We start from the raw sequence: 27,832 nt of genomic DNA, 5'->3' as shown, positions 1-27,832 counted from the left end.
TACCATAACAAAACCATTGTCATCCTGAAATATTCTTGTGTCTGGACCACCCTCCAGCAGTCTATGGTTACTTTCCTGAGCACTCCATACGTCATTGTTTGCCATACCCTCCACATTTCTGTTACCCAGAGGCCAATCCCTGAGGAGACCACAGGAGGGTCATGAAGTGCCCAGGAAGATGTGGAAGACAATGGGAAGCACTGTTGCTGCAAAGCCCCTGCTAAAACTTGACCCAATGCTTACACTGACTTAATCTGAAATATCTTCAACAATGACAAAAGCCATGTATAAATAGCCATAAACACAATCAAAATCAAAATTAATAAACTAATAAAGAGAGAAAAGGGATTGGATTTAACTTTTATTTTAAAACTCCTAAATCCAAAGAATTCAGACTCCCCATTTGTAATAGTTAATTTTCAGTACCGGGTAGGATGACTGGGAGTATCACGAGTACAGAGGTTGAAATAAATGGACTCAACTTTGAGGCAGGTTTACTTTGCATTTGAAGTGGTAGTTCTGCAACCTACTGATGGCAAGGCAGGGAGTAGGACACCGCTACAGCAAAATTAACAAAGGGAAGATGCATCACCCTCAGCAACCATTTTAGGAAAGTCTAAATTAGATTCAGGTGAATGAAACCTCATAGCACGGTATAACTATAATTTATCAAAATGAAGAAAAGTACAAAAGGAAGAGATCCTAAAGGATGAGTTCACAAAGGTGAAAATTCATGCTGATGCACATAAAGACCAGGAACGTGATGTACACCTCCAAAAAATAAAATGAAATTAGAGACACATTTTCAAGCAACCATGTGAATGCAGAAGAATTAAAACTGCATTAGACCATGGCAGTAAGAGCTTCTAAATAGTAACTGTACTTGGCAGTTCTGCATTATTACAAGATTAATAATGTTAAAATGTGTAAAGCAACACTGCCCTCGGAGCTGGTTGGCACATTGACAGAACTTTCATTGTGCAAACTAGATGAAAGGAATTTTTCCACAACAGTCTCCTTTAAGTGGGCTTTGATCCATAAAATGATTGCCCATTGTGTCACTAAGTACCAGTAATTATACAATGAGATTCATTGTTAAATACATCATTTATGATTTCAAGTGGATATGTTAATTACATCTGAAATATACGTAATATATATTATGACCTGAAAAGCCAAGCAAAAGTTTTGAAACATAATAGTTGCAGCAAGTTCCAATATAAATCTCTGAAAGAGCAACTACACTGCATGTATTAATCCAAGCATACTCATGCTTTTACAAAGCATTTGTACTCTCTTTGTGGACAATGCATTTTCAGGGAAAATATTTAAGATGTTATCTGAAGCAATTATATGCTAATTTATGTCTAGATCCTATCGCACTACTGCAACGCCATGTTGAAATTTGATACATTGCTAAAATATAAGATCTTAGCAATTTCTTTTGTTAAATTAATTAAAAATAAATTAAAAGACTATTGAACAGACTGTTTTTCACTTGAGACTTCACGAACTGCACAGACTTACCATTTGATATCACTAGGTACATTTATACTATTGTGAAACACTTCAAACTAATTTGAATCTTTGTTCTCAAGATCAAAATATCATGCCCACAACAACCCAAACTCGAATGAGCTTAACCTCAATTGCTGAGTTATTTAAAATATAGTTTTACAGCTTCTGTTACTCATCTGTCACCAAATGATGGATCAGCACTTGGATTATAATTTATTTCCAGTCAATGAAAATTCAATTATGTTCTTCTCAATTTCAGAGTATTTAAAATTTGATTCAATAAGCCACTTGTTAGCCGATCCCAGAGTTCCTGTAATTTTTTAGTGACAGTCATATATTAAAAAAGTAACAAATAATCATACCTTACCTCTCACAGTGTGTTCATTGGGACCAAAGAACAGTGGAAGCAGCAACAAATATAACAGGTAAATCAGAGACAAGGCATTGTAGCGAAAGAGGCAAGCTGTAAATGAAAAACAGAAAATGAGTTTAGATTCAAATTTCTACATGTTACGTAAACTTGTTTTGCAAATACAACATGATTCATGACAACATTAGGTTACTGCTCCCAAAATTCAATAGTCATTAGGTTAGAAGGTAAAAGATACTGAAGGCAGCAATGTTCAATCTGTATTTGAGTACTGTCTTCCAGTGTTGCTCCCTCTTTCACTTCCTGCAGAATTATCAGAAAGAAACATTTGCTGATATCAGCTACTTGGCTCATCCACACTTGGTAATACTAATACTAAACACCTGCATAATTCTCAAATCACTAATGGTACTCATCTCTACACATTCAATTCCCTGGAATGATTTAAGCATTTTAGATTTCTCCCTTAGTCTCTTTGCTGATTTGTCGTCAAGGGTTTCACATTTATGATACTACCAATTAATTTCACCCACATATAATTACCGAGGACATCAGGCAGCCATCATCATTGTGAATCAAACTTGAAAACAGTCCTTTCTTAGCACAAAACTATCAGAGCAAAAAAAATGTCAATTTTATAACATTCGAAGAATATCAGCATTTTATTGCAACAGAACAGTTTACAAGAAGTTAGAATATCAACAAGGAGTTCAACTTTGCATTATTGCATTGACTACACAGCTCAAGAGATGAGGAAGAAGCCATGTGCTTACTTACACTAGAATATTTTCCAATGTACATCTAGCTTATAAATCATATAAAATTCCTCCTGGCTTATTTTGAGAGTGTTCTACGCATCCTTTGTTTCCAGAAAATAGCAGAGACTGGTTTATTTTCTACTATTTTATTCTGTATCATAAGATAGTCTCTCCTTTAGTAAATAGAAAATACCCATGAAAGATTGTTTCTCCTTTCCATTCATTTCATCTAGCACTAATGAAGAGGCACCCAACAATTACCTAATATATTCTGCATTTAGACTAATATTCTAAACTTCAGAAACAAAACAGATTTGGCTGTCATTTCAGAAAGTCACTGCCATTTAGAATGTTTCTCAAATAAAAAATCTATGCTGCCATGTCTAGCATTTAGTTGAAAGAAATTTTTGCTCATCTAGCACGTGGAAGGGCGGAGAAAGTTGGCCTATGAGTGAGTTGGGAGCAATGAGTAGACACATGGAACCTGACGTTGTGCATTTTTAGATACATCATTGAGGTGACGCATGAAGTAGAGGTATTTTGACGGTGGGGCAGAGAAGTAGCAAAGATGGCAGAGAAGAGATTTAGTAAGAAGACAAATAAGATTATGCTGGTTTAGAAAGGGTCAATAGAAAGAAACTAATCCAATTCTGGCTGGTTCATTGACAGGGAGACACTAATTTAATGTGAGGAAAAGACACATGATGGTTGTGAAGAAAAAACAGAACAACTTTTCATGCAGAGAATAGTAATAATCTGGAATCCACCCTCTGTAGGGGTGCTGGAAATAGAATCAATCAGGACATGCAAAAGGGAATTGAATAGGCACTTGAGAGAAAATAAATCACAGGGCGATGGAGAACACAACAGACTGGAATGCTCTGCTAAGAACTGCCAAAGGCTCAATTAGCCAAATGTCTTCTTGCTGAGCTATAATGCTTCTGTACCCACAGTGGTGGCTCATAGTTCCATGATCCAGATTCAATCCTGACCAGTGCCACTTGTGGAGTTCATACATTTTCCCTGTGACTGTGTGGGTTTCCTCTGGGTGCTCCAGTTTCCTCCCAAATCACAATAACACGCAGGTTGGTAAGTTAATTGGCCTCTGTAAATTGGCCCTGCTGTGTAGATGACTGGTGGAATCTATGAGGGAGTTGATGGGAAAGTGAGTAGAATAAAATCAGTTAGGGTAGGGCTATTATGAAAATTGGTGCTTGATGTGCTGTATCTCTCTATAACTCCATAATAGTAGGACAGGTCAGTGGTTGGGTGGGGTGGGGTCCAAAAGGTAATAGTGTCGTGGTTTATAACGCAACAGAAATATGGAGAATTATGTCATACACCTGGTCATTCAAATCCTATGCATGAGACTGAACAAAGTACCGTCTCCCTTTACTAATTACGACAAAAAAAATGGTTGCAGTTCCTCAAGGAGCTGGGAAAAAGCCCAGTTTTCCCATAATTCTCCAACCAGTCCTCTGCTACCCCTGTTGCCAAGTTAAAGCTGAGAATGCAGCTTTCAGTTTTTTTTGTTAGTCATTTTACCTTATTGTAAAATCTCCACATCCATTTTGCTATCCTTAAAATTTGCAGCAGCATTGCAATCTCTGGAGTTGTGAGTATAATCCCCACATATTTAGAATAAAACATGGCTTGGGCATGTGTAATTTTCATAACGACAGAGCAGTGAATGGGTCAAGGGGATGAGGGTGCACTGGAGCTGGGTGTCATAAGCAAACACGTGGAACTAAGTGTACTTTGATTTTCTCTCAATGCTCGTGGAGCTGAACATTCATTTTATGAGCAGACAAGCTCTACCAGATGGAAAAGCAAATCACACATAATAAACTAAAAGTGGTGTAAATCACTGCCATGATACACAATGAAACTCACCAATCTAACAAAGAAAATCTTTGCACTTTTTATTAGCATAGTACTGCCAAAACTGGAGGTTAAAAAATCCATATAATAAAGAAACAATGCTGTGTGACACATACCCAGCAGGCTGCCACTTTGAATTTTGACTACTTTTTTTCTTCAAGTTTACACTAACTGATGAGGTATTAGCCCGGGAACCCAAAGAGTGTGACAAGCACAAGATGGGTACAGTGGCAGATAACCAATGACTGTTGGTTCTTGGCTCTCCACTGCAAACATCAGCTGCAATTTCACTGAAAATGTGCCCTTCTTCCAAAGTTTGGTTCAGAGACGAGGTGGTGGGTGATCATGTCAGGGTGGTCAATGGCTATGAGCACAAGTATGGCCAGAGGGATGAGATTCGCTGGATACCTGTGATGGATGGTTGTGCTGAAGGGACGGGGGCATGCCAGATTCTGGAGGGAGATTAGCATGGTAGTAGGAGGGGGTTGATCCAGTTTCGAGGTGAGAGGAAGAGAAAGGCTAAAGTGTGCAAGGTAAATCAGGAACTCACCTGACTCAGAGAACCTATTGATGGTCACTCCCAGGACAATGTGGCCCAAGATCCCCCTCTGTGCTCCAATGGATTATTTGTCAGGGAATTACATCATTTCATGTGCCTAGTGTGGAAGTCACGTCAAGGTGCAAGGGTGGCCCATGGCCAGAAGTGCCAGGTACAACTTCCACTGTGACACAGAACAACAAGGAATGGCTGTTACCCTGTTTCACAACAGGATAAAAAAATGATTTTCAATCATGTAGAACTGAAAAAGTGCACTACGCATTGAATTTCCAGGCACAGCAAAGGCTTATTAGAGTATTAAAATCAGCAAAGGCTTCTGTCGGAAGAGTGGCTTCGACTGTGCACAAATCTCTTCTCATTTATTCCCCGATCATAAAAGAACATATCCAACCTGGTCCTTTACTGCATTTTCAGTCTACTTTCAAACATAAACAGGAGGCGGAAGGTGTCTTATGCAGCATTCACTTCCCAATAACCTGCTCAGAATTGCCCAAGTTTGGCCTGTGCAAGGACCTCTCCATAGCCTTGGTGCAATCATGGATCAAAGAGTTAAATTCCAGTGGTGAGGTGAGAGCCTTCAACATCAAGGCAGCATTTGACTGAATGTGGCACCAAGAATCCCTGGTAAGAGTAAAGTCAACGGGCATCAAGGGAAGAACACTCCACTGGCTGGAGCCATATCTATGGCTTTTGGAGGTGAATCATCCCATTTCCAGATCATTGTTGCAGGCATATATTTCAGCAACATCTCAGCACAAATATCTTGAACAGCTGCATCAATGACCTATCCTTGATGAAGGCCAGAAGTAGGAATATGCACTGATGATTGCATAATATTCAATTCTAGTGCCCCCTCAGGTAATGAAGCAGTCCATGTTTACGTGCAGCAAGACCTGGACAACATTCGTATCATCTGATTAATTGTAATTCATCACACCAATTAAGTATCAATCAGTGATTATGTCCAACAAGCTTGGATCTAACCACCTTTCCTGGAATTCAATGGCATTACCACTGCTATTCTGGGAGTCGTTATTGTATAGAAACTTGGACCAGCCTCAGGACTACAAGAGCAGGTCAGAGGCTGTCCATACTATGGTGGGTGACTCATCCCCCAACTCCTCAAAGCCTTTCCACCATCTACAAGGCACAAGTCAGAAGGCATTATACTGTTATAGTGACAGACTGGGGCAAGCCCAAGACTTTGAGCTTCTCCATACATCAGGCCCACTGTTTAAAGGCAGATCTTTACACAAAGAGTGCCTCTTGCTTTCACATCAGCAAGGACCATTCAAGTGGCATTGTGAATGGAAGTCATTCTTCAGTCATGTAAAAGTTTGCAAAAGCAATTCTCCAAGCCAGTACTCGAGCTGGAAAACCCTCCCTCTCCATAAATTAAAAGGTTTGGTCATCACCCATCTCAAAATTAAGTGAGACATTTTTCTTTAGCAGTTAAGATACAGGATCAATCTTGGGTTGATTAAAATGCCTGATCATTTGAAAAATATGTTTTAGCACATTATAAAAACAGAGATTCATATGGGAAGAGTGAGTATTTTCACACCCTAGAAAAGTAATTCCGGGGAAGTAAACAAAGGACCAATTAGAACACACAGTTACATTCAAAGCATCTACACTGAAGCCCAGTGTGATTTTGGTGACACTTTTTTAAAATGCATTTTATCCAGAGTTTTAGTGCCTTTCAGGTATTTGCGGTTCTCAATATTTCTACATAATTCAAGGACATAAATATATTTTAGTAAGAAAATTGGCAAAAACAATCATAACCCCAAGAATTAAAGGGTCTTTTATCCAGAGCAGGAAGACGGAAAATTCTCCACTGCCCTATGGCTGCCATAAATGATAAAATGAATCAGGAAGCACAGCTACCAGGGAGGAGGGTTTTTTTTTCTTCTCATGGAAAATGTGAGCGAGTCGTAAGACATTCCTTTGTTTGTTGCACACAGCCTTCTCTCTCCCGCTGTACAACTAAAAGTAATTCCATCCACATGTTATGTCCATTTTCAATAAAGCAAAAATTCAAGAAATCGCCCTGTACCCTAGAACCTATAAGTACTCAGCGCATCAAACAATTGATTAGGTAATGAAATGACAATGACCTTACAACTTAAGTAGCTTTTTGGAAAGTGTGTTAACTCCACACTGAAAAATCTCACAGATGCCAGCTAAAGATACAACAGCACTTCATATGTTGCAATGGTTCAGACTGAAGCTCATTAATCAGATTTGAAAACTGGGAAAGCTCAACAGTTCCCAATTCATTACATAGAAAGAAAAAGAGAAACTATCATTGAATATCTGAAACTCCCTATATGAATTAGACTTGTAGCTAAAACACAGCTCTTACTTGTAGAGAAATAATGTTCACATTATTGCGCTGTAAACATCATCTTTCTTTGACTTAACTAGTGTTTTGTGAAATATCAAATATATTGCACACCCAAAAAGTATACAATTAGCAACAACTGCAGACAGTCTAAAGACAGAGACCCCAAATTTAACCTCACTTGCTGTGGAAAATGAAGCAGGTACAAGAAGGACATGATTTTGTATTGCACACAGTGTTATTCTCCTTTCAAAAGGAAAAGAACTAATAACAACTCTGCCACCCACCCTTCTTCTCCGACCTCCACACTTGTCTTGCCAGATAGCTTAGGTTAATATTAAGACTATTTCACCTGTACATTTAGATATGCATATGCCTACAGTCTTACTCTTTTTTCAAGGACCTACAGTAATGGCAAGGAAACAGAACAAACCAGCCACAAAGCAATTGTCAGAGATAACTTTAATCCTATTTAGAACTGTTTTTTTTTATTTAGTTCAAATAGCTACCAAACAACATAATCTGCTCACCAATGTTCATTTTGGGTTTTGCCAGGAACACTTGGCTCCAGACCTCATCATTGCCTTGATCCAAACACGAGCAAAAGAGCTGGATTCCAGAATGACTGCCCTTATTATCAAGACAGTATTTGGCTAAGTGCAGCATCAAAGAGCCCCGTGACCTGAAGTCAACGGACATCAAGGCTGGAGTCATAACTTGCACAAAGAAAGATGGTTGTCGTGGAGTCATCCAGGATAGAATAGGCCCTTCAGCACACCATGCTTATGTTCATGCTGACCATCCCAGTTACCAGCACATAGTCTGTAGCCTACTATGCTTCGGCAATTCAAGTGCTCATCCAGATGTTTCTTAAATGTTGCAAGAGAACCATCCTCCAGCACCTTCTCAGGCAGTGTGTTCCAGACTGCAGCCACCCACTGGGCAAAGAAAAAATTCCCCTCAGATCCCCTCTAAACCTTTTAGTCTTCAGCTAAAACCTATGCCCTCTGATCTTAGATACCTCTGCCATGGGGAAAAGTTCATTACTATCTACCCTATTCATAATTTCATATACCCCTCAGCTCCAAATAAAATAAGTGCAGCCCATCCAGTCCCCCACCATCAACATCCTGGGGTGAGAGTGTAAGGTTACCACTAAACAGAAACTCAGACAGACCAGCCACATAAATAAAGTGGCTGCAAGAATAGGTAAGCTGGAAATCTGTGCCAAATCACTCCTCTAAGAGCACAAATCCTTTCCTTCATATACAAGACATATTGGGAGTGTGATGGAATATTCTTCATTGGCTGGATGGGCAAGGACGTCCAGTACCAGGGAAACCACCATCTCCAGCTTCCCCTCCAAGTTGCACACCATCATGATCTGGGAATACATTGTCATTTCTTCATCATCATTGGGCCTCCATGCTAGAACCTTCTTCCCAACAGCACTGTGAGTACCTTCACCAGAAGCACTTCATCAGATCATGAAGGTAGTTCACCCCACCTTCTCAAGGGCAAGTAGGTATAGGCAATAAATGCTGGCCTTATCAGCAATGGCCACGTTCCAAAAGAATGAGTAAATAACAAGCGTCAAGTGTCTCTTTCATTAATTACAACATCCCAATCTCTCTAACACAAGTTGTCCCAATACACCTGCAACATTGTCATCTATCTGACAAAGTGGAAAATTGCCTGAGATACGCCCTGTCCACAAAAAATAGGCAGAGTTAATTTGACCAATGACTACCCAATCAGTTTCCCCTCAATCACCAGCAAGTGCAGGAAGTTCTGCTGGTGATCATTAACCTGAAAAATTAATTGTTTCTCTCCACAGTTGCTGCCTGACCTGCTGAGTGTTTCCAGAATTTACTGTTTTTTTTGTTCAAAATACACCTGCTTTGTTTAAATCCTGCATTCACATTCATGTAGAGGAGTTGGAGACCATGCACAAGCACAAAAAGCACCCATAGAGCCCAAGGATTTGGATGCCTGGGTAAATACTGCAAAGAAGGAATGTTGAACTAAATTTACATCGATTATTGTAGGAAATTATTTCACACTGGTTTACTTTGTCTTTAATGCTTTAATTATTTAACATCCCAATGTTTCATTAATGTTAAGAATTAATAAATAATTTTTTATTTAAAGCCATTTTTGTGGCTTGTAAATGTCACTAGAAGGAACAATGTAGTATATTATCCATAAACTAAACAAAAAATCCTTAAATATGAAAATTGTGTAAAATAACGCTAGAGGAAAAGAAGTTGTGTGGAAAGCAACAGAAAATCCCAGCATTGTCAGTGCTTGTTTACTGCAGTGAACATCTGTGCAGTAAGGATCCAGATTTGTCCAGATACTAATTTTCACAATTTGTTTTTTTTTTAAAATAGCTGCACACATTTTCCTCCCGTTTATTCAAGTTTCCAGTCAGAGCTGGAATGGTGATAATGTTCTATATCTGAGTTTTCCCCGAGGAATATTCTGAAGGAAAAACCAAACTACTGGGAGGAACTCTGCAGATCAGGCAGCATCTGTGGAGGTAGAGGGAGAGTTGACATTTTGGGTTAAGACCATGCATCTGGACTGGTGCAAGATCTCAAGCCAACATGTCAACTGTCCCTCTGCCACCACATGCTGCCTGACTTACAAATAATAAAAATAATAATGATGAATGAAACTTGGAGATAATAGAGACATCAACAACAGGCTGCAAATAACTAACTTCACTTTGCATGGCAATACAGGTGTTCACTGATTCACAAGTATGTTGTTTAAATTGTAGCAAATATGATTGCTAACCTATCCACTGAGCTAGAGACAGAGATGTTGAGAAAGGGAAGGGAAGAAGTAGAGATCTACCCGGGTGAAAGCAAGAGCAGGGTGAAAGCAGGAAGCATTGGGGATTGAAGCTTTCATGTTCTGCACAAGTGCAGAAACTGTACCAATACATTTGTCAATGTACCTGAAAAAGACTGAGGGAGGGAATCAGGACAAGATTAAAACAAGAACTGTTCTGCAAAGAGACAGGCAGAGTTTGGACCCATGCAGGTTCCCACTGCTACAGCTTTGATTTGATGAGTGGAATTAAAGGCACAGTCATTCAATATGAGAAGAGTCCAGCCAAATGGAGAAGGTTGGGCTTCTGTTCAAGGAAGAAATAAAGGACCCTCAGGCTGTCCTGGTCTGGGGCAGAAGTGCAGAAAAACTGGACATCATTGGTTGAAGAAAGCCCATCGAGCTATGGAAACTGTTAAAGTGGCAGCACGTGTTAGAAGTACCAAGGATGTAAGTGAGACTGGACAAGAAGAGAAAGAATAGAATCAATGTAGGAAGAAATAAGTTCTCTGGCGCCAAGAACTGCTGAAACAATGGGAATTACAGTCCAGCCTGTCATATTATGCAGTTCACACCCATGCATTTATAATTAACCTGTGGGGGGGCAACCTTAAATGCACAAACCAACATGACTTGGAATCACACAATTGCATATTAATAGAAAACAATGGTATATCACTGTGCTTAAAATAAATATTTAATAGGTTCAGCATATTTACCATGTCTAGACTGGCTTGAACTTATTTATTTATGAAGCACCTTCTACAAAGCAAGGCTTCAACAAGTTTGGAGATACTTCCAATGGCTTGGGAATAGATACACTACGTGGCATGGCACTGAGCTACAATTTCCATAAACACCCCAGATAGAATTCCAACTTTGTATTTTGCCATGCATCTCAATTCAGGTGCTAGTACGAATGTTAGAACTGTATGAAATAATTGTTCTAAAACTAAAACAAGATTTTACTTCTGCTGATCCAAAACATTTAGTAAGCAAAGCTGAAGATTTTATTGTACCTTTCATGGTCTCCAGATATCCCAAAACATTTCACAGCCAATGAATTATTTGTGAAATGTAGTGACTAACACATACATCAGCAGCCAATACAAACACAAGGACTTACAAACAGAAGTGAGAAAAATAACTAGTTAACTTATTTTGGTGGTGTTGGTTGAGGGATGATGTTGACCAAGAATATGCATTTACTTGATAGGCCAAGACAGTGGTTTAACATCTCACCTGAAAGATGACATCTCTAACTTTGTAACTGTACTGCATGACATTTATTGCTTATGAGTAAGCACATTGCATAATGCAGGAACACTGAATCTTAATCCCAAGTACATGCCAAGGTAGCCAGTTCCAGGCAGAATGGAAGGCATAGCTCTATAATTGATCTATATATCCTTAAATTTAGTCTCAGACAAGAATGCAAGACAGAAATATAGACAGGGATAGGCCACATGGCCCAGCAAGACTGCTCCATCATTCAATAGGCTCATGGACTATCTGTTCTTGGCCTCAATTTCACTTTCCTGCTCAATCCCCATAACCCTCAAGTCCATTAAAATCTAAAAATCTATCTCAGACTTCAATAAACTAATGACTTGGCCTCTGCTGATCTTTAGGGTGGGAATTCCAAAGATTCACAACTCTTTGGGAGATGAAATTCATTCTTATCAATGTTAAATGGATGGTCTCTTATCCTGAAACTATACCCTCTAGTTCCAGAATGCCCCACCAGAGGAAGCAATCCCTGAGCACGTACCTTGTCAAGCCCCTAATAAGCTTAACAATCTGCTGGAGGAACTCAGTGGGTCAAACAGCAGGGTTTTGACCCAGAATGTCAACAATTCCTTTCCCCCCCACCCGCTGTTCAACCCTCTCAGTTCCTCCAGCAGTTTGTTTGTTTGTTGCTCCAGATTAAGAACATTAAGAAATAGGAGCGGGAGAGGGCCATCTGGCCTGTTGAGCCTGCTCCACCATTCAATAAGATCATAGCTGATCTGGCCGTGGACTCAGATCCACCTACCTGCCTTTTCCCCATAACCCTTAATTCCCCTACTATGCAAAGATCTATCTAACTGTATCTTAAATATATTTAATGAGGTAGTCTCCACTGCTTCCCTGGGCAGAGAACTCCACAGATTCACTACTCTCTGGGAAAAGCAGTTTCTCCTCATCTCCATCTTAAATCTATTCCCAAGAAACTTGAGGCCATGTCCTCTAGTTCTAGTCTCACCTACCAGTGAAAACAACCTTCCTGCCTCTATCTTATCTATCCCTTTCATAATTTTATATGTTTCTATAAGATCCTCTCTCATACTTCTGAATTCTGGCGAGTCTAGTCCCAGGCGACTCAATCTCTCCTCACAGGCTAATCCACTCATCTCCGGAGTCAAGCTGGTGAACCTCCTCTGCACCGCCTCCAAAGCCAGTACATTTTTCCTCAAGTAAGGAGACCAGAACTGCACACAGTACTCCAGGTGCGGCCTCACCAGTACCCTGTACAGTTGCAGAATAACTTCCCTGCTCTTAAATTCAATCCCTCTAGCAATGAAGGCCAGCATTCCATTTGCCTTATTGATAACCTGTTGCACCTGCAAATCAACCTTTTGCAATTCGTGCACATGCACTCCCAAGTCCATCTGCACAACAGCATGCTACAAACTTTCACCATTTAAATAATAATCTGATCTTCTATTTTTCCTCCTAAAGTAGATTACCTCACACTTACCAACATTGTACTCCATCTGCCTGACCCTTGCCCACTCGCTTAACCTATCTACATCTCTCTGCAGACTCTCCGTATGCTCTACACAATTTGCTTTTCCACTCAATTTAGTATCATCAGCAAACTTAGATACGCTACACTCAGTCCCATCTTCCAAAGTTAATGTATATCATGAACATTTGCAGGCCCAGCTCTGCACCCTGCCGCACCCCGCTCACCACTGATTGCCAACCAGAGAAAAACCCATTTATCCCAACTCTCTCCCTTCTATCGGTTGACCAATCCTCTATCCATGTTAATACATTACCCACAATTCCATGCATCCTTATCTTATGGATAAGCCTTTTATGTGGAACCTTATCGAATGCCTTCTGGAAATCAAAGTAGACAACATCCACATGTTCCCGTCTATCTACTGCACTCATGATATCCTTAAAGCACTCCAGTAAGTTTGTCAGACAGGACCTGCCCTTCCTGAATCCATGCCTTATCTGGCTGATGGAACCATTTCTATCCAGATATCTCGCTATTTCTTCCTTAATTAATTATAGCTTCAAGCATTTTCCCAGCTACAGGCGTTAAGCTAACTGGCCTATAGTTACCTGCCTTTTGCCTACATCGTTTTAAAAGCAGTGGCATGACATTCGTTGTCTTCCAATCCGCCGGGACCTGCCAAGATTTCAGAGAATTTTGGGAAATTATCACAAGTGTGTCTGCTATAACTTCTGCCATTTCTTTCAGTACCCTGGGATGCATCCCAGGAAGGTCTTCCACTGTTCCTCAACTGCCCACCATATAACTTGTGTTTCCAGTTTACACTAGCCAACTCTTTCTTCATCCCATTGTAGTCTCCCTTGTTTAGGAATAATACAGTTGTTTTAGATCTATTACACCCTCCATTTGTATGAGAAATTCAATCATACTCTGGACACTCTTTCCAAGAGGATGCCCAACTACAAGATCGTTAATTTTACCCATCTCATTGCACAGGACCAGATCTAAGATAGCATTTTCCCTAGTTCACTAACATGCTATTCAAGAAATTTATCACGGATGCATTCTATGAAGTCCTCCTCAAGACTGGCTCGACCAACTTGATTTGCCCAATCTATGTGGAAGTTAAAGTCCCCCATGACAACTGCCGTTCCATTCTTACATGCATCAGATGTAAGAATGTAATATTATTACTGTGCCACTGTAATATCATTATTCAATGGCCTATAGACAACTCCCTGCAGTGACTTTTTCCCTTTATTATTCCTAATCTCTACCCAGATGGACTCAACATTCTGCTCCTTAGATCTTATATCGTCTCTCACCATCGTCCTGATCTCTTTCTTAATTAAGAGTGCTACCTCACCTCCCTTACCTTCCTGGCTATCCTTCTGTATTATTTGATACCCTTGGATATTTAATTCCCAATCATCTCCACCCTGCAACCACGTTTCTGTAACGGCCAGCATCTGCAGTCTCTTGTGTCTCCCTAATAAGATTAACTTTCCTTGTAAACTCCACAGATTTCAGACGCAATCAACTTAATCTCTCCCTTCATTATGAAGGATGATTGCTGTCTATACAATGTACTCCTGCGGTCAGAAAAATGTGAAAATCCACAATAGAGAATATTGTGCTTTTTATTTCTTGTGAAGTGTCAATATTCGTTTCACCTTCCTTCAGTTCCATATGTTTTGTTCTTTTAATCATGACCAAGCTTATGGGGAACAAAGCTTTCTTTGAACAGCTTTGATGATTTTTCCTTCTATTCTTATAGAATCACTGGCTGTCGCCTAGTTCTTTGCTTCAAAGATTAATTTTCGAATCAACAAAAACTATTGAAACATATGAGATTATTCGCCCTTCTCCACACCTACTATCCCACTTCAGACCATGACCTAAATTTAAGATCTTTGGGAATGTGCATCCTGGACTTCTCCATCAGGCCACCAAAAAGGGAAAGGTGAATGCCAATCATTCACCTTTGGCAGACAAACGCAAATGCAAATTTGCAAATGCAAAAATTGCATTCAGAAAAATAATTTGAGCAGCTGAATTATCCATCATTTTAGTTTTTCCCACGCACAGAGTAGAATCCAAACTGGTCTTTACCAAAACTAATGTTGGACAGTAGTAGTCATTTATATTACAGAAATTAGTATATTTCTGCCAAATATACTGTGCTTTTTAAATGAATCATTTCCTCTGAAATGAGATACACCCAGTAGAATTCAACATTGCATGATATTTAATCAAAGTATAATGTAAATACCATAAATACACAGGGCTCACCACACTATGAAACATTCAATCAAACAGAGCATAAACTTAATCATAGCCAGCAAAAGTTGCAGAAATTTGTTTTGCAATTTTTATTATAAATAAATATAACGAGTGAACAGGAACAAGAAAATGGGGGTAACCTCCCTTGTTTACACTTTTCTTTAAGTCTGTGTAAATACTTGGTTAAGATGGTTGGAAGAGCATACCACTAACAACTGAAACATTGACAAACATAACCAGAATGGAAATCATCCAGTTTCCATGCTCTGCATTATATTCTGGTTCCATCAAACACAAACACTGACACTCCAGCAGAGTGCTGACAGAGTTCTACATTGTCTGGGCTCCTGTTGGTCAAGTGGCCAAAGGCTTCAGAGTTGCCTCTGAAGTTATCCCTTAATTTAGAAGTTCAATCAGAAATCCACAATCTCATTGCCCACTTCCGGAAAGAGGAGAATGTATCAGAGCACCTCCAAGATCCTGTAATCGTATCTTCAAGAAAGAAGATAATTCTGACTGCAGCAAGTACAGAGGAGTCTTGCTGCTGTCAGTCACAGGGGAAGTCATCTCCAGGGTTCTCTTCAACCACCTCCCACCAGTGGCCAAATAGCTGATCCCCGAATTACAGTGCTGATTCTGTCCATCTAGAGGCACAGTGGACATGACCTTCATTCAGTCATTTTGATTTCATAATACCTTTGGCCCTGTCAACTGAAAGGGACTGGGAAGCACACTCTCAAATTCACCCGTCTGCAGAAATGTGCCTCCATTGTACATAAACTTCACAATAGCAGGCAAGCCAAGATCCTAACCAAAGGGCCCACAACAACCCCCAATCTCAGTGCTGGCCAGTTGCATCAGTATCACAGCACTTTATCAGTACAGTGCTGCTCTTCACTTCCACCAAGCTTCCTGCTGGAGTTGAACTGATCCACAGGACTGATGGGAAACTGTTCCACCTACATCCCTCCATTCCTGAATATTCCAGAAGTTGAGCTGCAGTGCGCATGCCACCTGGCCCCGTGATACAAAAACATCCTCTGACCATGAAGTCAATGGAAAATTTCCCATATCTTGGGAACAATGAAATTCACCATCACATTTGATGCACCTTTGACCACCTGAGGGAAAGGGTGTTGAAGATCAAGACCTGAACCCCAACATAAAGTTCATGGCCTACTGGGTAACAAAGATCTCTGCCCTCCTGTCTACTTCTGAGACCTGGACTACCTATAGCAGTCTCCTGTGGGTTCTGGAGAGATACCACCAACACTGTCCCCACAAAATCATTCAAATCCTTCTGCAGTATAAACAAATCCATGTCCTTGTCCTCTCCCTGGCAAAAATCCCCAGCATTAAGGCCCTAATTATACTCAACTGCTTCCATTGAGCAGGATACCTCAATGTGTGCCCAATACCAGACTCCCAAAATAGTCACTCTATTCTGAACTTGTGGGAAGAAATTACAGGCAGACAATGAAAATGATTCAAGGATGTCCTCAAAACCTCCTGGAAGAAATGCAACATGTGCTCAAAGTCTCCTGGAAAAAATGCAACATTCCCACCAACTCATGGAATCCCTGGTCCATGATGGCTCAAAGTAGAAAAAGTGCTTTGAGGATAGCATTGAGAAGATTGAGACCAAGTGTCAAACACACACAGAAGTTCAGCATAAATGGACGAAAGAGGGTATTACTTATTTTATTTTTGTTTAATGTTTTTAACAATTTGAACATGATTTAATTTGTTTTAGTGAAATTTTATTTTAAAAACACACATCCATTTTAATAGTTTTTTAACGCTTCTGAATGTCTAAGACTTGACAACTGGTAAATTGCTTCACAGCTTTGATACAAGGCAAACTCTGGCCCAGCTTTGACTTCTGTCAAAACCTGTCAGGGGTTTCGGATGCCAGGGCATCAGACTCCTAGATGCAGACAATTCCAATATAGGGTGAAAATTGGCACCTGGTTTATAGGTAAAATGATAAATTTAGCATTTTGATAAATTATTTTGATATGCAATCAGAAAGTAGAACATTGTGCTTGTAATGGTTATTACTCCCAAACCTTCATCCATTTATTTCTGTCACTGAACAATTTCCAATTTGTGTTTTGCTCCAGATGCCAACATCTGTAATCTTTTGTGTCTCCAATTCTAGGGTGCTCGTCACATCCTAAAATCATACTGAATTACTTCTTAAGTGTAGGCACTGCTTTATAGACAATGAAAAAACCTGTCTATACATTGCAAGTTTTTGTAAACACTAACAAGGTGGATGACTGGGTTTCAGTCAAGTTCGTTGATGAATGTAGGCCAGAAAATTGGGAAATTTCTTTACAATAGTTCCATGAGATCTTTCCAGTGCACCCGAATGAAACAGGCAAATCCAGCCACATGGCACTCCTCCATTCTGCACTAGCATGCCAGCTTAGACCATGTAGCTGAAGAATGGACTTGAGTACATTTATTCCCCATTGCTCATCACCGTTGAGGGAACCAATTGTAGCACATACCACCTCTTAGAACATGGAACAGTACAGCACAGGACAGGCCCTTCAGCCCACAATGTTGTGCCGACATAGCTAATCCCTCCCACCTACAGAATGCCAATATCCCTCTCATTCATGTGACCATCCAAGCCCCTCTTAAAAGCCCCCAGTGAATTTGCCTCCACCACCCTATCAGGCAACGCATCCCAGGCATCCACCACCCTCTCAGTAAAAAACATACCCCTCACGTCTGTTCTGAACCTTCCCCCTCTCACCTTAAATACAAGACCTTTGGTATTGGATCGCTCAATAATGGGAAAAGGATATTGCTTGTCCACCTTATCTATGCCTCTCATAATTTTATACACTTCCAACAGATCACCCCTCAGCCTCCGCTGCTCCAGTAAAAAAAGAGCCCAAGTTTGTCCAGCCTCTCCTGATATCACATGCCCTTTGATCCAGGCAGCATCCTAGTAAACCTCCTCTGCACCCTGTCTAAAGCCTCGACATCCTTCCTATAGTGAGGTGACCAGAATCGCACACAATGCTCTAAATGTGGCCTAACCAGAGTTCTATTAGAGATGTATCATAACTTCTTGACTCCTATACTCAATACCTCGATTAATGAAAGCAAGCATTCCATAAGCCTTCTTAACCACCCTATCTACCTGTGTAGCCACAGATGCTGCCTGACCTGCTGAGTATTTCCAGAATTTTGTGTTTATATTAGCCTAGTCTGACAGTGCATTGCCATGAGGGACTGCATGTACTTAATGCACCCCTCCTATCCTAATATTCCCCTCATTTACTATATTCTGCATTCTGTTATTGCTTTTCCCCAGTACTACCTCGATGTACTGATGTGATGAAATGATCTGTATGGATGGCATGCAAAACAAAGTTTTTCACTGTACCTCGGTACATGTGACAATAATAAACCAATTTACCAAAAGTGGTCAGATCTATATCCCTGCACATGTCCATGACTAACAGCAATGATCTCATCAATAATGATAAGTTGAGCACCTCTCAGTACCAGCTGCAGTACCATCTTGCGGGTGCAACGTTACACCAAGGTCCTATCTCCCCATTTATGAATTGATCTGTACGAACGGTATGCAAGACAAGTTTTTCCACTGTACCTCGGTACAAGTGACAATAATAAACCAATTCCAATACCAATTTGGATGGACTTTAAAGGTTCCAGAGCACTGCTTTGATTCTCAAATACCCCATCCCTCAGATGAGACATTAATATGAGGTCCCACCTGCCCTCTTAAGGTGACTGTAAAAGATCCCATGGCACCATTTTAAGATCACCAAGCACACCGTTCTGAAACAAACCCTGCCTTTCTCTCCTCATTGGTGAAATACTCCACCCCAGGCAACATCCTGGCGAATCTCTCCAGTGGAATGAAAAAATAGAAGTAAGAAGAAGGGAAAACTAAACTAAATCATCATTATAAGAATTGTTTTTGTTGTTGTTGTGATATTGGGATGAGCATTATTTTTACAAAGGTTCCAGAGCCAATACTCAGAATAAGATTGTAGCAAGTGATGTGCATTGCAGAGGAGGGTGAAGCAAGTCACCCACAGCAATAATCAATATGCAAGTCAGGGGTCTGTGCACCTAAGCACATACATGTGTTTAATGGATCCCTCCAAACGTGCCCATGACAAGCAGCTTATGACCAATGATAAGCTGCTGTCAATGCCAAGTGCAGTGCGGAGCGGGTGTTACATTGTCTTTCGCAGGTGATGTGAAACCAAGGTGCCATCTCCCTACTTGGGTGGGCTTAAAAGATTCCATGGCATTGCTTTGTAAAAGAGCTGTGGAATTCTCCCCAGATTCTTGGTCAATAATAATCCCTAAATAAGCCACGATCACATTGGTGTGTCCGAGATCTGCTGCACAAATCAGTCACCACATCTCCAACATTACAATAGCAGTTACCCTCCAGAGAAAACACAGGTTGAGAAATGCTATTGGATACCCTGATCGAAGTCTTTTCTATTCCTACTGATGTTGACCTAAATTCAAACCAGCACAGTAAAATGACTATGATTACATTGCATGAAGCATAAAAGCCGTAAGCAGATATTTTTCACATATTTATTCAATAGCCTCAATGTTACGGTATTAAAGTTGTTTGACTGGATACTAACAGGGGTATTTTTCTTAAATTCCTCTGTGTCATTCTAATAGAGGAAACAACCTGTTTAACATTAAAAGCATTGTGTTTCTTCCAAACAATGGACAGAAAAATGTGCCTTTGTGCTTGCCCCCACAGTGTGATTTCACGGTTGGTATTACTGGTGACATCCATGAATGACATGGATGAAATTGGATGTTGTGAGCTCCCCAGACCAAACTCAGTGCAGGAAACAACATCAGGTAAGGCAAAGGCACCCTCAAAACCAGGCGAAGTGCTTTCATTTACATTGGATCAGCAAGCTGTGGTTGTTGACATCGAGACATACAACAGAGTGAAATCATTCAGATCACTGCAGATCGAGCAATTGAGCAAGAAACATCCTTCATGTGTATACACAGGCCAATCTATTAGCAGGGAAGAGTCCTTTAATTTTCTTATATTTGTAATTTCTCTTCTCATTTGAAACATTCCCCCATGATTTCTAATCTTTAAATAAAAACATTCAGTAAAAGAATGTAGCCTTTATAGAATGAGAGCTATTGATTGATTTTAGGCAGCTTATCAATGTGACTGAAGGACTTGATATTAAACACAAATATTAGCCTTCTTAATGAGATTTCATTGACATACTCCTCTCCCACAAAATTATAACTTATTTGATTCAGGACATAGAGATCTTTAAAACTTAAAAAATAAGTCATTTGACATTTCCTGAAAGAAGTTATAAACAACAGAGATATCCAAGCAGAGCATGGCTCAAACAGAGAGGTTCCTCAGCTCCTTTTTTACTCAATTGCTTCCAGACGTAGGGACAGTGGGTTTGTGGATTTGGCATACAGCATGAAGCCTTTGAACTTGAAATTATTTCCACATCCAAATGGAAAATTAAATATTAAAAAATTAATGTTTTTTGCACTAAAAAAAGTTCAAACTTCAACATATTTTAAATAACATTACAACTTTAATCTCAAATTTTCCCTGTAAAAATGTGCATTGTTACCAGAAAAAAAAACATTAAACCTAGTTTCTGAGTGCTCCTTTGATTGTTCCAAGAGATTCTATAGTACTTTAAATGAGTTGGGAATTTTTCCATGTCCTGGCTAACATTTATTCTTCAATCAATAATTTCTCAATTCAAAAGGGAGTTATTGGGCATATGCGAGAGAGAATAATTTGCAAGGGGTACAGGGAAATAGGGAGAGAGGGAATGGAACTGATGGGATTGCTCCCCTGGGAGCCTGCATGGACCTAAATGGGCCGAATGTCTACCTTGTGTTGTTATAACATAACAAATTTCTGATGAAGAACAGTCTGAAGTACCAGTCCTGAAGGAGGATCTCGACCCAAAACATCAACTGTTTATTTCCCTCCGTAGCTGCTGCCTGACCTACTGAGTTCCTCCAGCATTTTGTCTGTGTTGTTATAACAAATTACCTGATTATTTATCTCATTGTTACGCGCAATTTGGTTACCACTTTCCCCCCCAAGGTACAATAGAAATTATAGGTTCATTGTCACCAAATTGCTTTTGGACATCCCACTGACACACAAGCTGTGCATAAAAGCATGTTATGTTATTTATTTCACCATTTCACAGTATGTAATCAGCAGAGATAACATGCCCAGTTAAATAAAACTGATGGTTACAGATCCAGGAAAGGTAGCTTTCTGGCATTGAAAATTAACAGACAATACCAGTCTGGATGTGAAATGTATCTAAAACAGTCATATAATTATGAACGAGAAGTCCATGCATTGAGGTAATTTTTAGCGGATTTACTTTTACACCCCATTATACCCTTTTCTGCTGCTCACAAAATCTTGAACGTTTTACAATAAAGAAAGGCTGGTGGGGGACTTCCAAGATATCAAAGGCAAGCCAGATCTTAATATCCTGACATAAATCACAGAAGTGCTTTGGGGAAGTTCCATTATTAACAGGGCAGAGATTCAGAACTCTGGAGACTTCAAGGAAGCTGAACCTGTAGGACTCAAGTTATACAATTCCTTCCTGCCAAATGCTCCTTTGACAACATTATCCACATAATCAGCTTCCATATGTGTGTTAATGACACATGGTTCTACTTCACTGCCTCCTCCATTGAAATAAAGATTTGTCTCAGATTTTCAAACTCCCTGTCTAATATTAAGATCTGGATGACTCCAAACGTAGTTGTTGTTCTAAGCCTCTGGACTTGAGGCAATCAATCTCGCCACTCTTCTCCCCCCACACCATACCACTCAGCTCTGCCAGCCGTGGCCCATGCAGCAAGCTTCAGCAGTGCCAAGGCCTGGAATTAGGCCTAACGTCATCTGCTGCATTACTGAGTGTGGACTGGGGCAACAGACAGCCCGATCAGAGCCAGGGTTGCCGAGTGACTGGGGCTGAGGGTGGAGGTCATCAGAATGCAATCAGAATGTTGTCCACTTGCCTGTAATTTCATCCTCTCCCAGGTCCACCTGGCTCCATTTCAAATCTGTTATCCTTTAATCCTTTCACGGCCTCATTGACCCTCCCTGAGATAATTAGCACATCGTTCTTCATGAAATACCTGATCCCCTAACGCCATTCTCATTCTCAGCTTTCAGTAGAAATGCCAGATGTAATGTACACCTAATTGCACACGGATATTTTTATGTGGTATTGCCACCAATAGTGTGGATATCTCTTGGACATCAAGAATCATTGTTAACAGGTTGCACCAGATTCATTTCTTAAGCAAACCCTTGGGACTTGCTTCCACTCCAGTTTTCAGAGTTCTGAGGTGACGGATGAGGCCAATGCCACTCCACAGATAGGGCAAGAGGTTCTCGATTGACCAGATGAATAGGTAGTGTGAGGTAGCGTGCTCCTTACACCACTTACTGTGTGTTCCCAATGCATGGCCTTGAGGTTCTCAATAACATTCCATAGGTTTCTTCTCTACTTTGAGGAGTCATAGGCCAGAGATTCCCAGGAGTCACTGAGAATATTGCATCTTCAAGGAAGCTTTGAGCACATCCTCAAATCTTTTCCTCTATCCATCTGATAATCTCATCCCATGGCAGCTCTGAAAAGCACGTCTATTTGGGAGTCTGGAATTGGGCATGCAAATGACCTGGTCTGCTCAACGTCATGAAGCAATAACATGAGTCAGTGGACTTAGAGGCAGCAGAATAACACCTTTACTAAAGAAATGTAATCTAGCAATCTGCAATTCCAGTCATGATATCTGTTTGTGTCATAGAGTGAGGGGGCACAAAATAGGGTCTTCAGCCCACCATGTCCATCCCAACCAAGCAGCTATCTGCAGTAATCCTATTATTCTTCTCGCATCCTCCATCAACTGCACCCCCTCAGATACTCCTGCTACCCAGCCACACTACTGCAAATTAACAGCAGCCAATTAATCTATCAACCAATAGGTCTTTGGCACGTGGAAGGAAACAAGAGCTCCTGGGGAAGGCCTGAAAAAACTCCAAACAGTACAGACACAAGACCCCACACAGACAGTGCCTAAGGTGAGGATTGAACCCAGGTCTCTGGAGCCGCGAGGCAACAGCACTAACCACTGAATTGCCCTGGCTGAGAGTGGGGTAATGCCAGGACGAGATCTCATGGACAGTTCCCTATTCCTCCTTTGGACAACTTATCTGTGCATGACAATGCTTCAGCAAGACTTTAAACTTATGAACATAAGACAAAAGGAGCAAGAGTAAATAATTCAGTTCCTCAAGCCTGCCCCACCATTCAACACGATCGTGGCTGATCTGCCCCAGGCCTCATCTCCTCTTCTGTGTCAGCTCTCAATTCCCTGATCCTTCCTCCTTAAAAACTCAGAATGATTTAACTGCCACAACCGTCCGGGACAGGGAATCCCAAAGATTCTCCACCCCTGTGAGAAGTTCTGATGCACCTCGGTTTTAAATGACCACCCTTAATCTTGTAACTACATCCCTTTGTTTGAGATTCTTCCATGGGGGGGGGGGGGGGGGGAGGTAAGAGGGGAAAACATCTCAACATCTTTCCTGTTGTGCCCCCTTAAGGATGAAAGTTTTGAAAGAATAATAAGGGAAAGATGATTTCCTTTGATGGGAAAGGAAATGATGAGAAATCATCAATTTAAATTTGTCAGTAAGAGAATATGAGGAGGGATGAGAGAAACTATTTGGAGTTGTTGGAACATTGTTTTGAAATGGAGTATGGTCGAAACAAATATCATCTTACCATTTGAAATTTTAAGGGCTAAATTGAAGCAGCGTCGACTGCGATTTGCAATAGTGGCATCAATTGTCACCAAACACACCTGCTGCGAATGTTTGATGAAGGAGGCCATTCAACCCATCTGATCCACTGTCCCACACTTCTTCAGAATCCAGGGCAGCTAACAGAATGCCACATGTTCATGGGAAGAATGTGCAAATTCCACACAGACAGCACCTAGGGTCAGGATCAAACCCCAGAGCCCTAAGGCAACAGTACTAACTGCTGCTGCTCTGTGCCACTCTCAAACTCACCTCTGCCCACAATGGCATCATGCACATGGAAGACCAGAGTAAAACTTAGCATGGTGTCATGCCCACACAGGGGTGCTGACTACTTTGAGCCATCCATTTCCTGTTCCAAAACTATCACATGGTACATAAAAACCTTGCACTGTGTGATAAAATATTTAGCTCCATGTGTTCAAGCTCTGTCCAAGAATTCAGCTCAGCGTCTGAGCAACCGTACAATGCTGTCTTGTTCATGATGTCAACTTTTGGACAAAGTACCAAAAGCCACTATGTGAAATGTTGCATGTGTTCTCTTAGTACCTTGGCCAATGTTCCGCTCTCAGCCACCACATTCAAAAGACGACTGAAATTTCATCATAAATATTGTTACAGAAATTGTTCACACCTGGGTATGTTACATGCCCATGTAGCGACAATATGAAAAGGTGTATTGTCGATTGTGAAGAGCTTTGCAATATGCTGAAGTACTCCATAAATATAGATTAAATGTAATCAGAATTGTTTTTCGAAGTTCAACATCTGTACACTGGGACGGTGCACAGGGGTAAAGTGGTCGCATGGTAATTAAGTTACCCCACGCGAACTCCACAGGGCTGGACTAATCCACAGGACCGGACTAAAGGTCTGGAGATTCAAGTTCAGATCCCACCATGAAATTGTTGAATTAAAACCCTGTTAATATTTGTCTTAGTGAAAATGTCATAAAACCCTTCTAGTTTCACTAATGTCCTTCAGAAAAGAAATCTGCTGCCTGGGGCGGTGGTGGAGGCAGGTACATTGGTCAAATTCAAGAGATTGCTAGATAAGCATATGGAGGAATTTAAAATAGAGGGATATGTGGGAGGAAGGGGTTAGGTAGTCTTAGGCGAGGTTTAAAGGGCCTGTATTGTGCTGTAATTTCTATGATTCTATGATTAATTGGCTTGGCTTATATGTGACTCTAGATCCATCCATCTGGTTGACTCCTACATGGCCCCTGAAACAGCCTTGCTGGCGACTCAGTTCAAGGTCAGTTACAGGTGAGCTTTACTGTGGTGTCATATTCTAAAAAATTAATAATAACTGTCCCACTCTCACTGCATCTTATTCTTAAAATGGAAGAATATTGTGGTTTATCTGGGCTTGCAGGAACTTGATTAATGAATTTGATTAAGTAATCTAAATATAATCTAAAAAAAACACAATCAGCATGGAAAGACTGACAATTAACCAACAGTTTTGGTCATCAGCTGAAGAAAGTGATTCCTCCGACAAGCTAGATAATTAAAGTTCTACAGTAAAACTACAATGTAATGGCAGAGATATTTCTGACTAGATTGTGTAATCAGAAAACTGTAAATTTGACTCAGACAGGTTCACTTAACATTGCCAGATGAACTAGATATTTCCGGCTGACAGTAGTCAAAGATATGCAAGGACATGTTTTTACCTGATTCCAGACATTGTGTTTATAACCTGCTTCATTTATATTGCTTAAGAACTCTATGAAGCAAACCTTCCTGACTATGGCCAACGATTCTGAAAATATCAGAGTTCCACTGTTCCCACAGAGGTAATTCCTGGAATTATGTGGACCTGTTGCAAATCTGTGACTGAGAGTGAGTGATGCCATTGTATCTGTCATAACACTCCATGTGGAGTCCAGCCGTGAAGCCCGATCTTCTTGGGATTCCCCTGCATTACCCCATTCTGAGTACATAACAGACTAGGCCTGGTGCAAGATCAGAGACCCCATTTACTTAAATGGACATACTTGGCCTGTGGGAAATATTAATTATTTTCCTTAATTTATTGTTGTTAATAACATAAGTGTTCAGCTAGACTTCATTTTTCTATTTTAGTTTTTAAAATATTCCTTGATAGTTTCTTCTTGTAATTACTTCAACTAATGTTAATAATTACAAACCATAAAATGCTTCACAGCTTTGACACAAAAACTACCCCCAACTTTGGCTTCTGTCAAAGGGTGTTCCAGAGTTGAGACCTCAGAGCCACACTGCCCGAGGCCGACTTACTGCTCACACCTTACTGCTCGACTCCCAGACACAAAGGCATTGGTCCATTGATCCGAGCAGCACGTATAGCTCAGGAGGTGACATAGCACAGCAATTCTGGACAGAAGCCAGGTCCGGGAAGATCCCACCTGACATTTAGTTGCCGGAATATGGAGCAAGAAACGAGCTGCTGGAGGAACTCAGTGGGTCGAGCAGCATCTGAGGACGGAAATGGACAGTCGATGCTTCAGATCGAGGCCCCTCATCTGGACTGCTGGACATAAGTAATCCAAACGGCCTATATTGTATACTTCCTTACAACATAGAATGAGGCCATGCCATCAAATCTATACCAGCTCTCAGAGCAATACCTTTGACCCCCTTCCCCAACATTTTCATTGTAACTTATTTTCTCTCATAAGCTTATTAGCTCCTCCCCGACTCACCCACCATCCACCTATTCCAGGGGTAGTTTACAGCAGTCAATTAACCTGCCAACATTTCTTTTTGGGATATGGGAGGAAGCTGGAGCATGCAGAGGAAATGCACATGGTCACATAGGGAATGTGTAGACCCATCGAGACAGCATGGAATACTGGAGCTGCAGGGCAGGGGCTCCAACAGCTACACCACTATGCCATGCTTACCCATGCTGTTTCCACATTCCTTCATCCTTTTAAGATTATATTGAATGTTGGCATAGTTTCACATGGAACTACAAACTCTAGAAGAAATTCCACAGATTCCTCACACCATTCAGTTCCTCATGCTTGTTTTTTTTTGCAATTCTTCCTCAGCCTCTCCTTTAATCAATTCCCTATTAATGCGTCACACTCCACAAGATTCTGCTTCCCGCTGTCCTTTTCCACCCTCGTATAATTTTAAACACTGCCACCATTTCACAACATTTCTAATGAAACAAAAAGAATCCTCAGGTTTTCAAGTGACAGTTTCTGCACAGAATGAGGAGGTCTGTTGTGATGTTGCTCCATTGCTCTTTAAAAAAAAAGTTCTTGCCTTCAGTAATTTTGGTAATTACCTGATCAATCATGATAATTACATCAGTCACATGTTGATAACATTTAATAACTTATTTAATAATGTATTTAAGTATCAGAAGCATGATGGATGAAGTCATGTTATAGCTATTTATTATAAGTAAACAGCATGGGAAATAATTTCTTGTATACAGCAAGAATGAATTATAACTCACAAACAACCAAATTTTCAACCTACTTGACTACTTATTTAATAGCCTTGAGCAGTAAACAGCCTGAATTGAAAGAGGTGTCCTCACTGTCAACCTACTCCCCAACAGGATGGATTCTCTAGAAATCTTTGTGGAAGGAGTGAGACTGCTGAAGGCTTTTCTTTTTGTTACCAGGCAGTATTATGCTATTCTTCAATTAGT

At 40.5% G+C, this 27,832-nt stretch overlaps 1 protein-coding gene across 1 annotated transcript in view; it reads right to left on the bottom strand.

The window, feature by feature from the left end:
* piezo1 (piezo-type mechanosensitive ion channel component 1) overlaps positions 1-27,832 on the bottom strand; it is a 217,726-nt gene that overhangs the window by 157,337 nt on the left and 32,557 nt on the right. The window contains 1 exon segment of the mRNA XM_052028089.1: positions 1,886-1,981. Coding sequence (XP_051884049.1) covers positions 1,886-1,981 — 96 coding nt within the window.

Source organism: Pristis pectinata, chromosome 13 (genome assembly GCF_009764475.1).
Source record: "Pristis pectinata isolate sPriPec2 chromosome 13, sPriPec2.1.pri, whole genome shotgun sequence".
In the NCBI taxonomy this organism is placed as follows: Eukaryota; Metazoa; Chordata; class Chondrichthyes; order Rhinopristiformes; family Pristidae; genus Pristis; species Pristis pectinata.
This window is presented reverse-complemented; position numbering and strand designations above follow the sequence as displayed.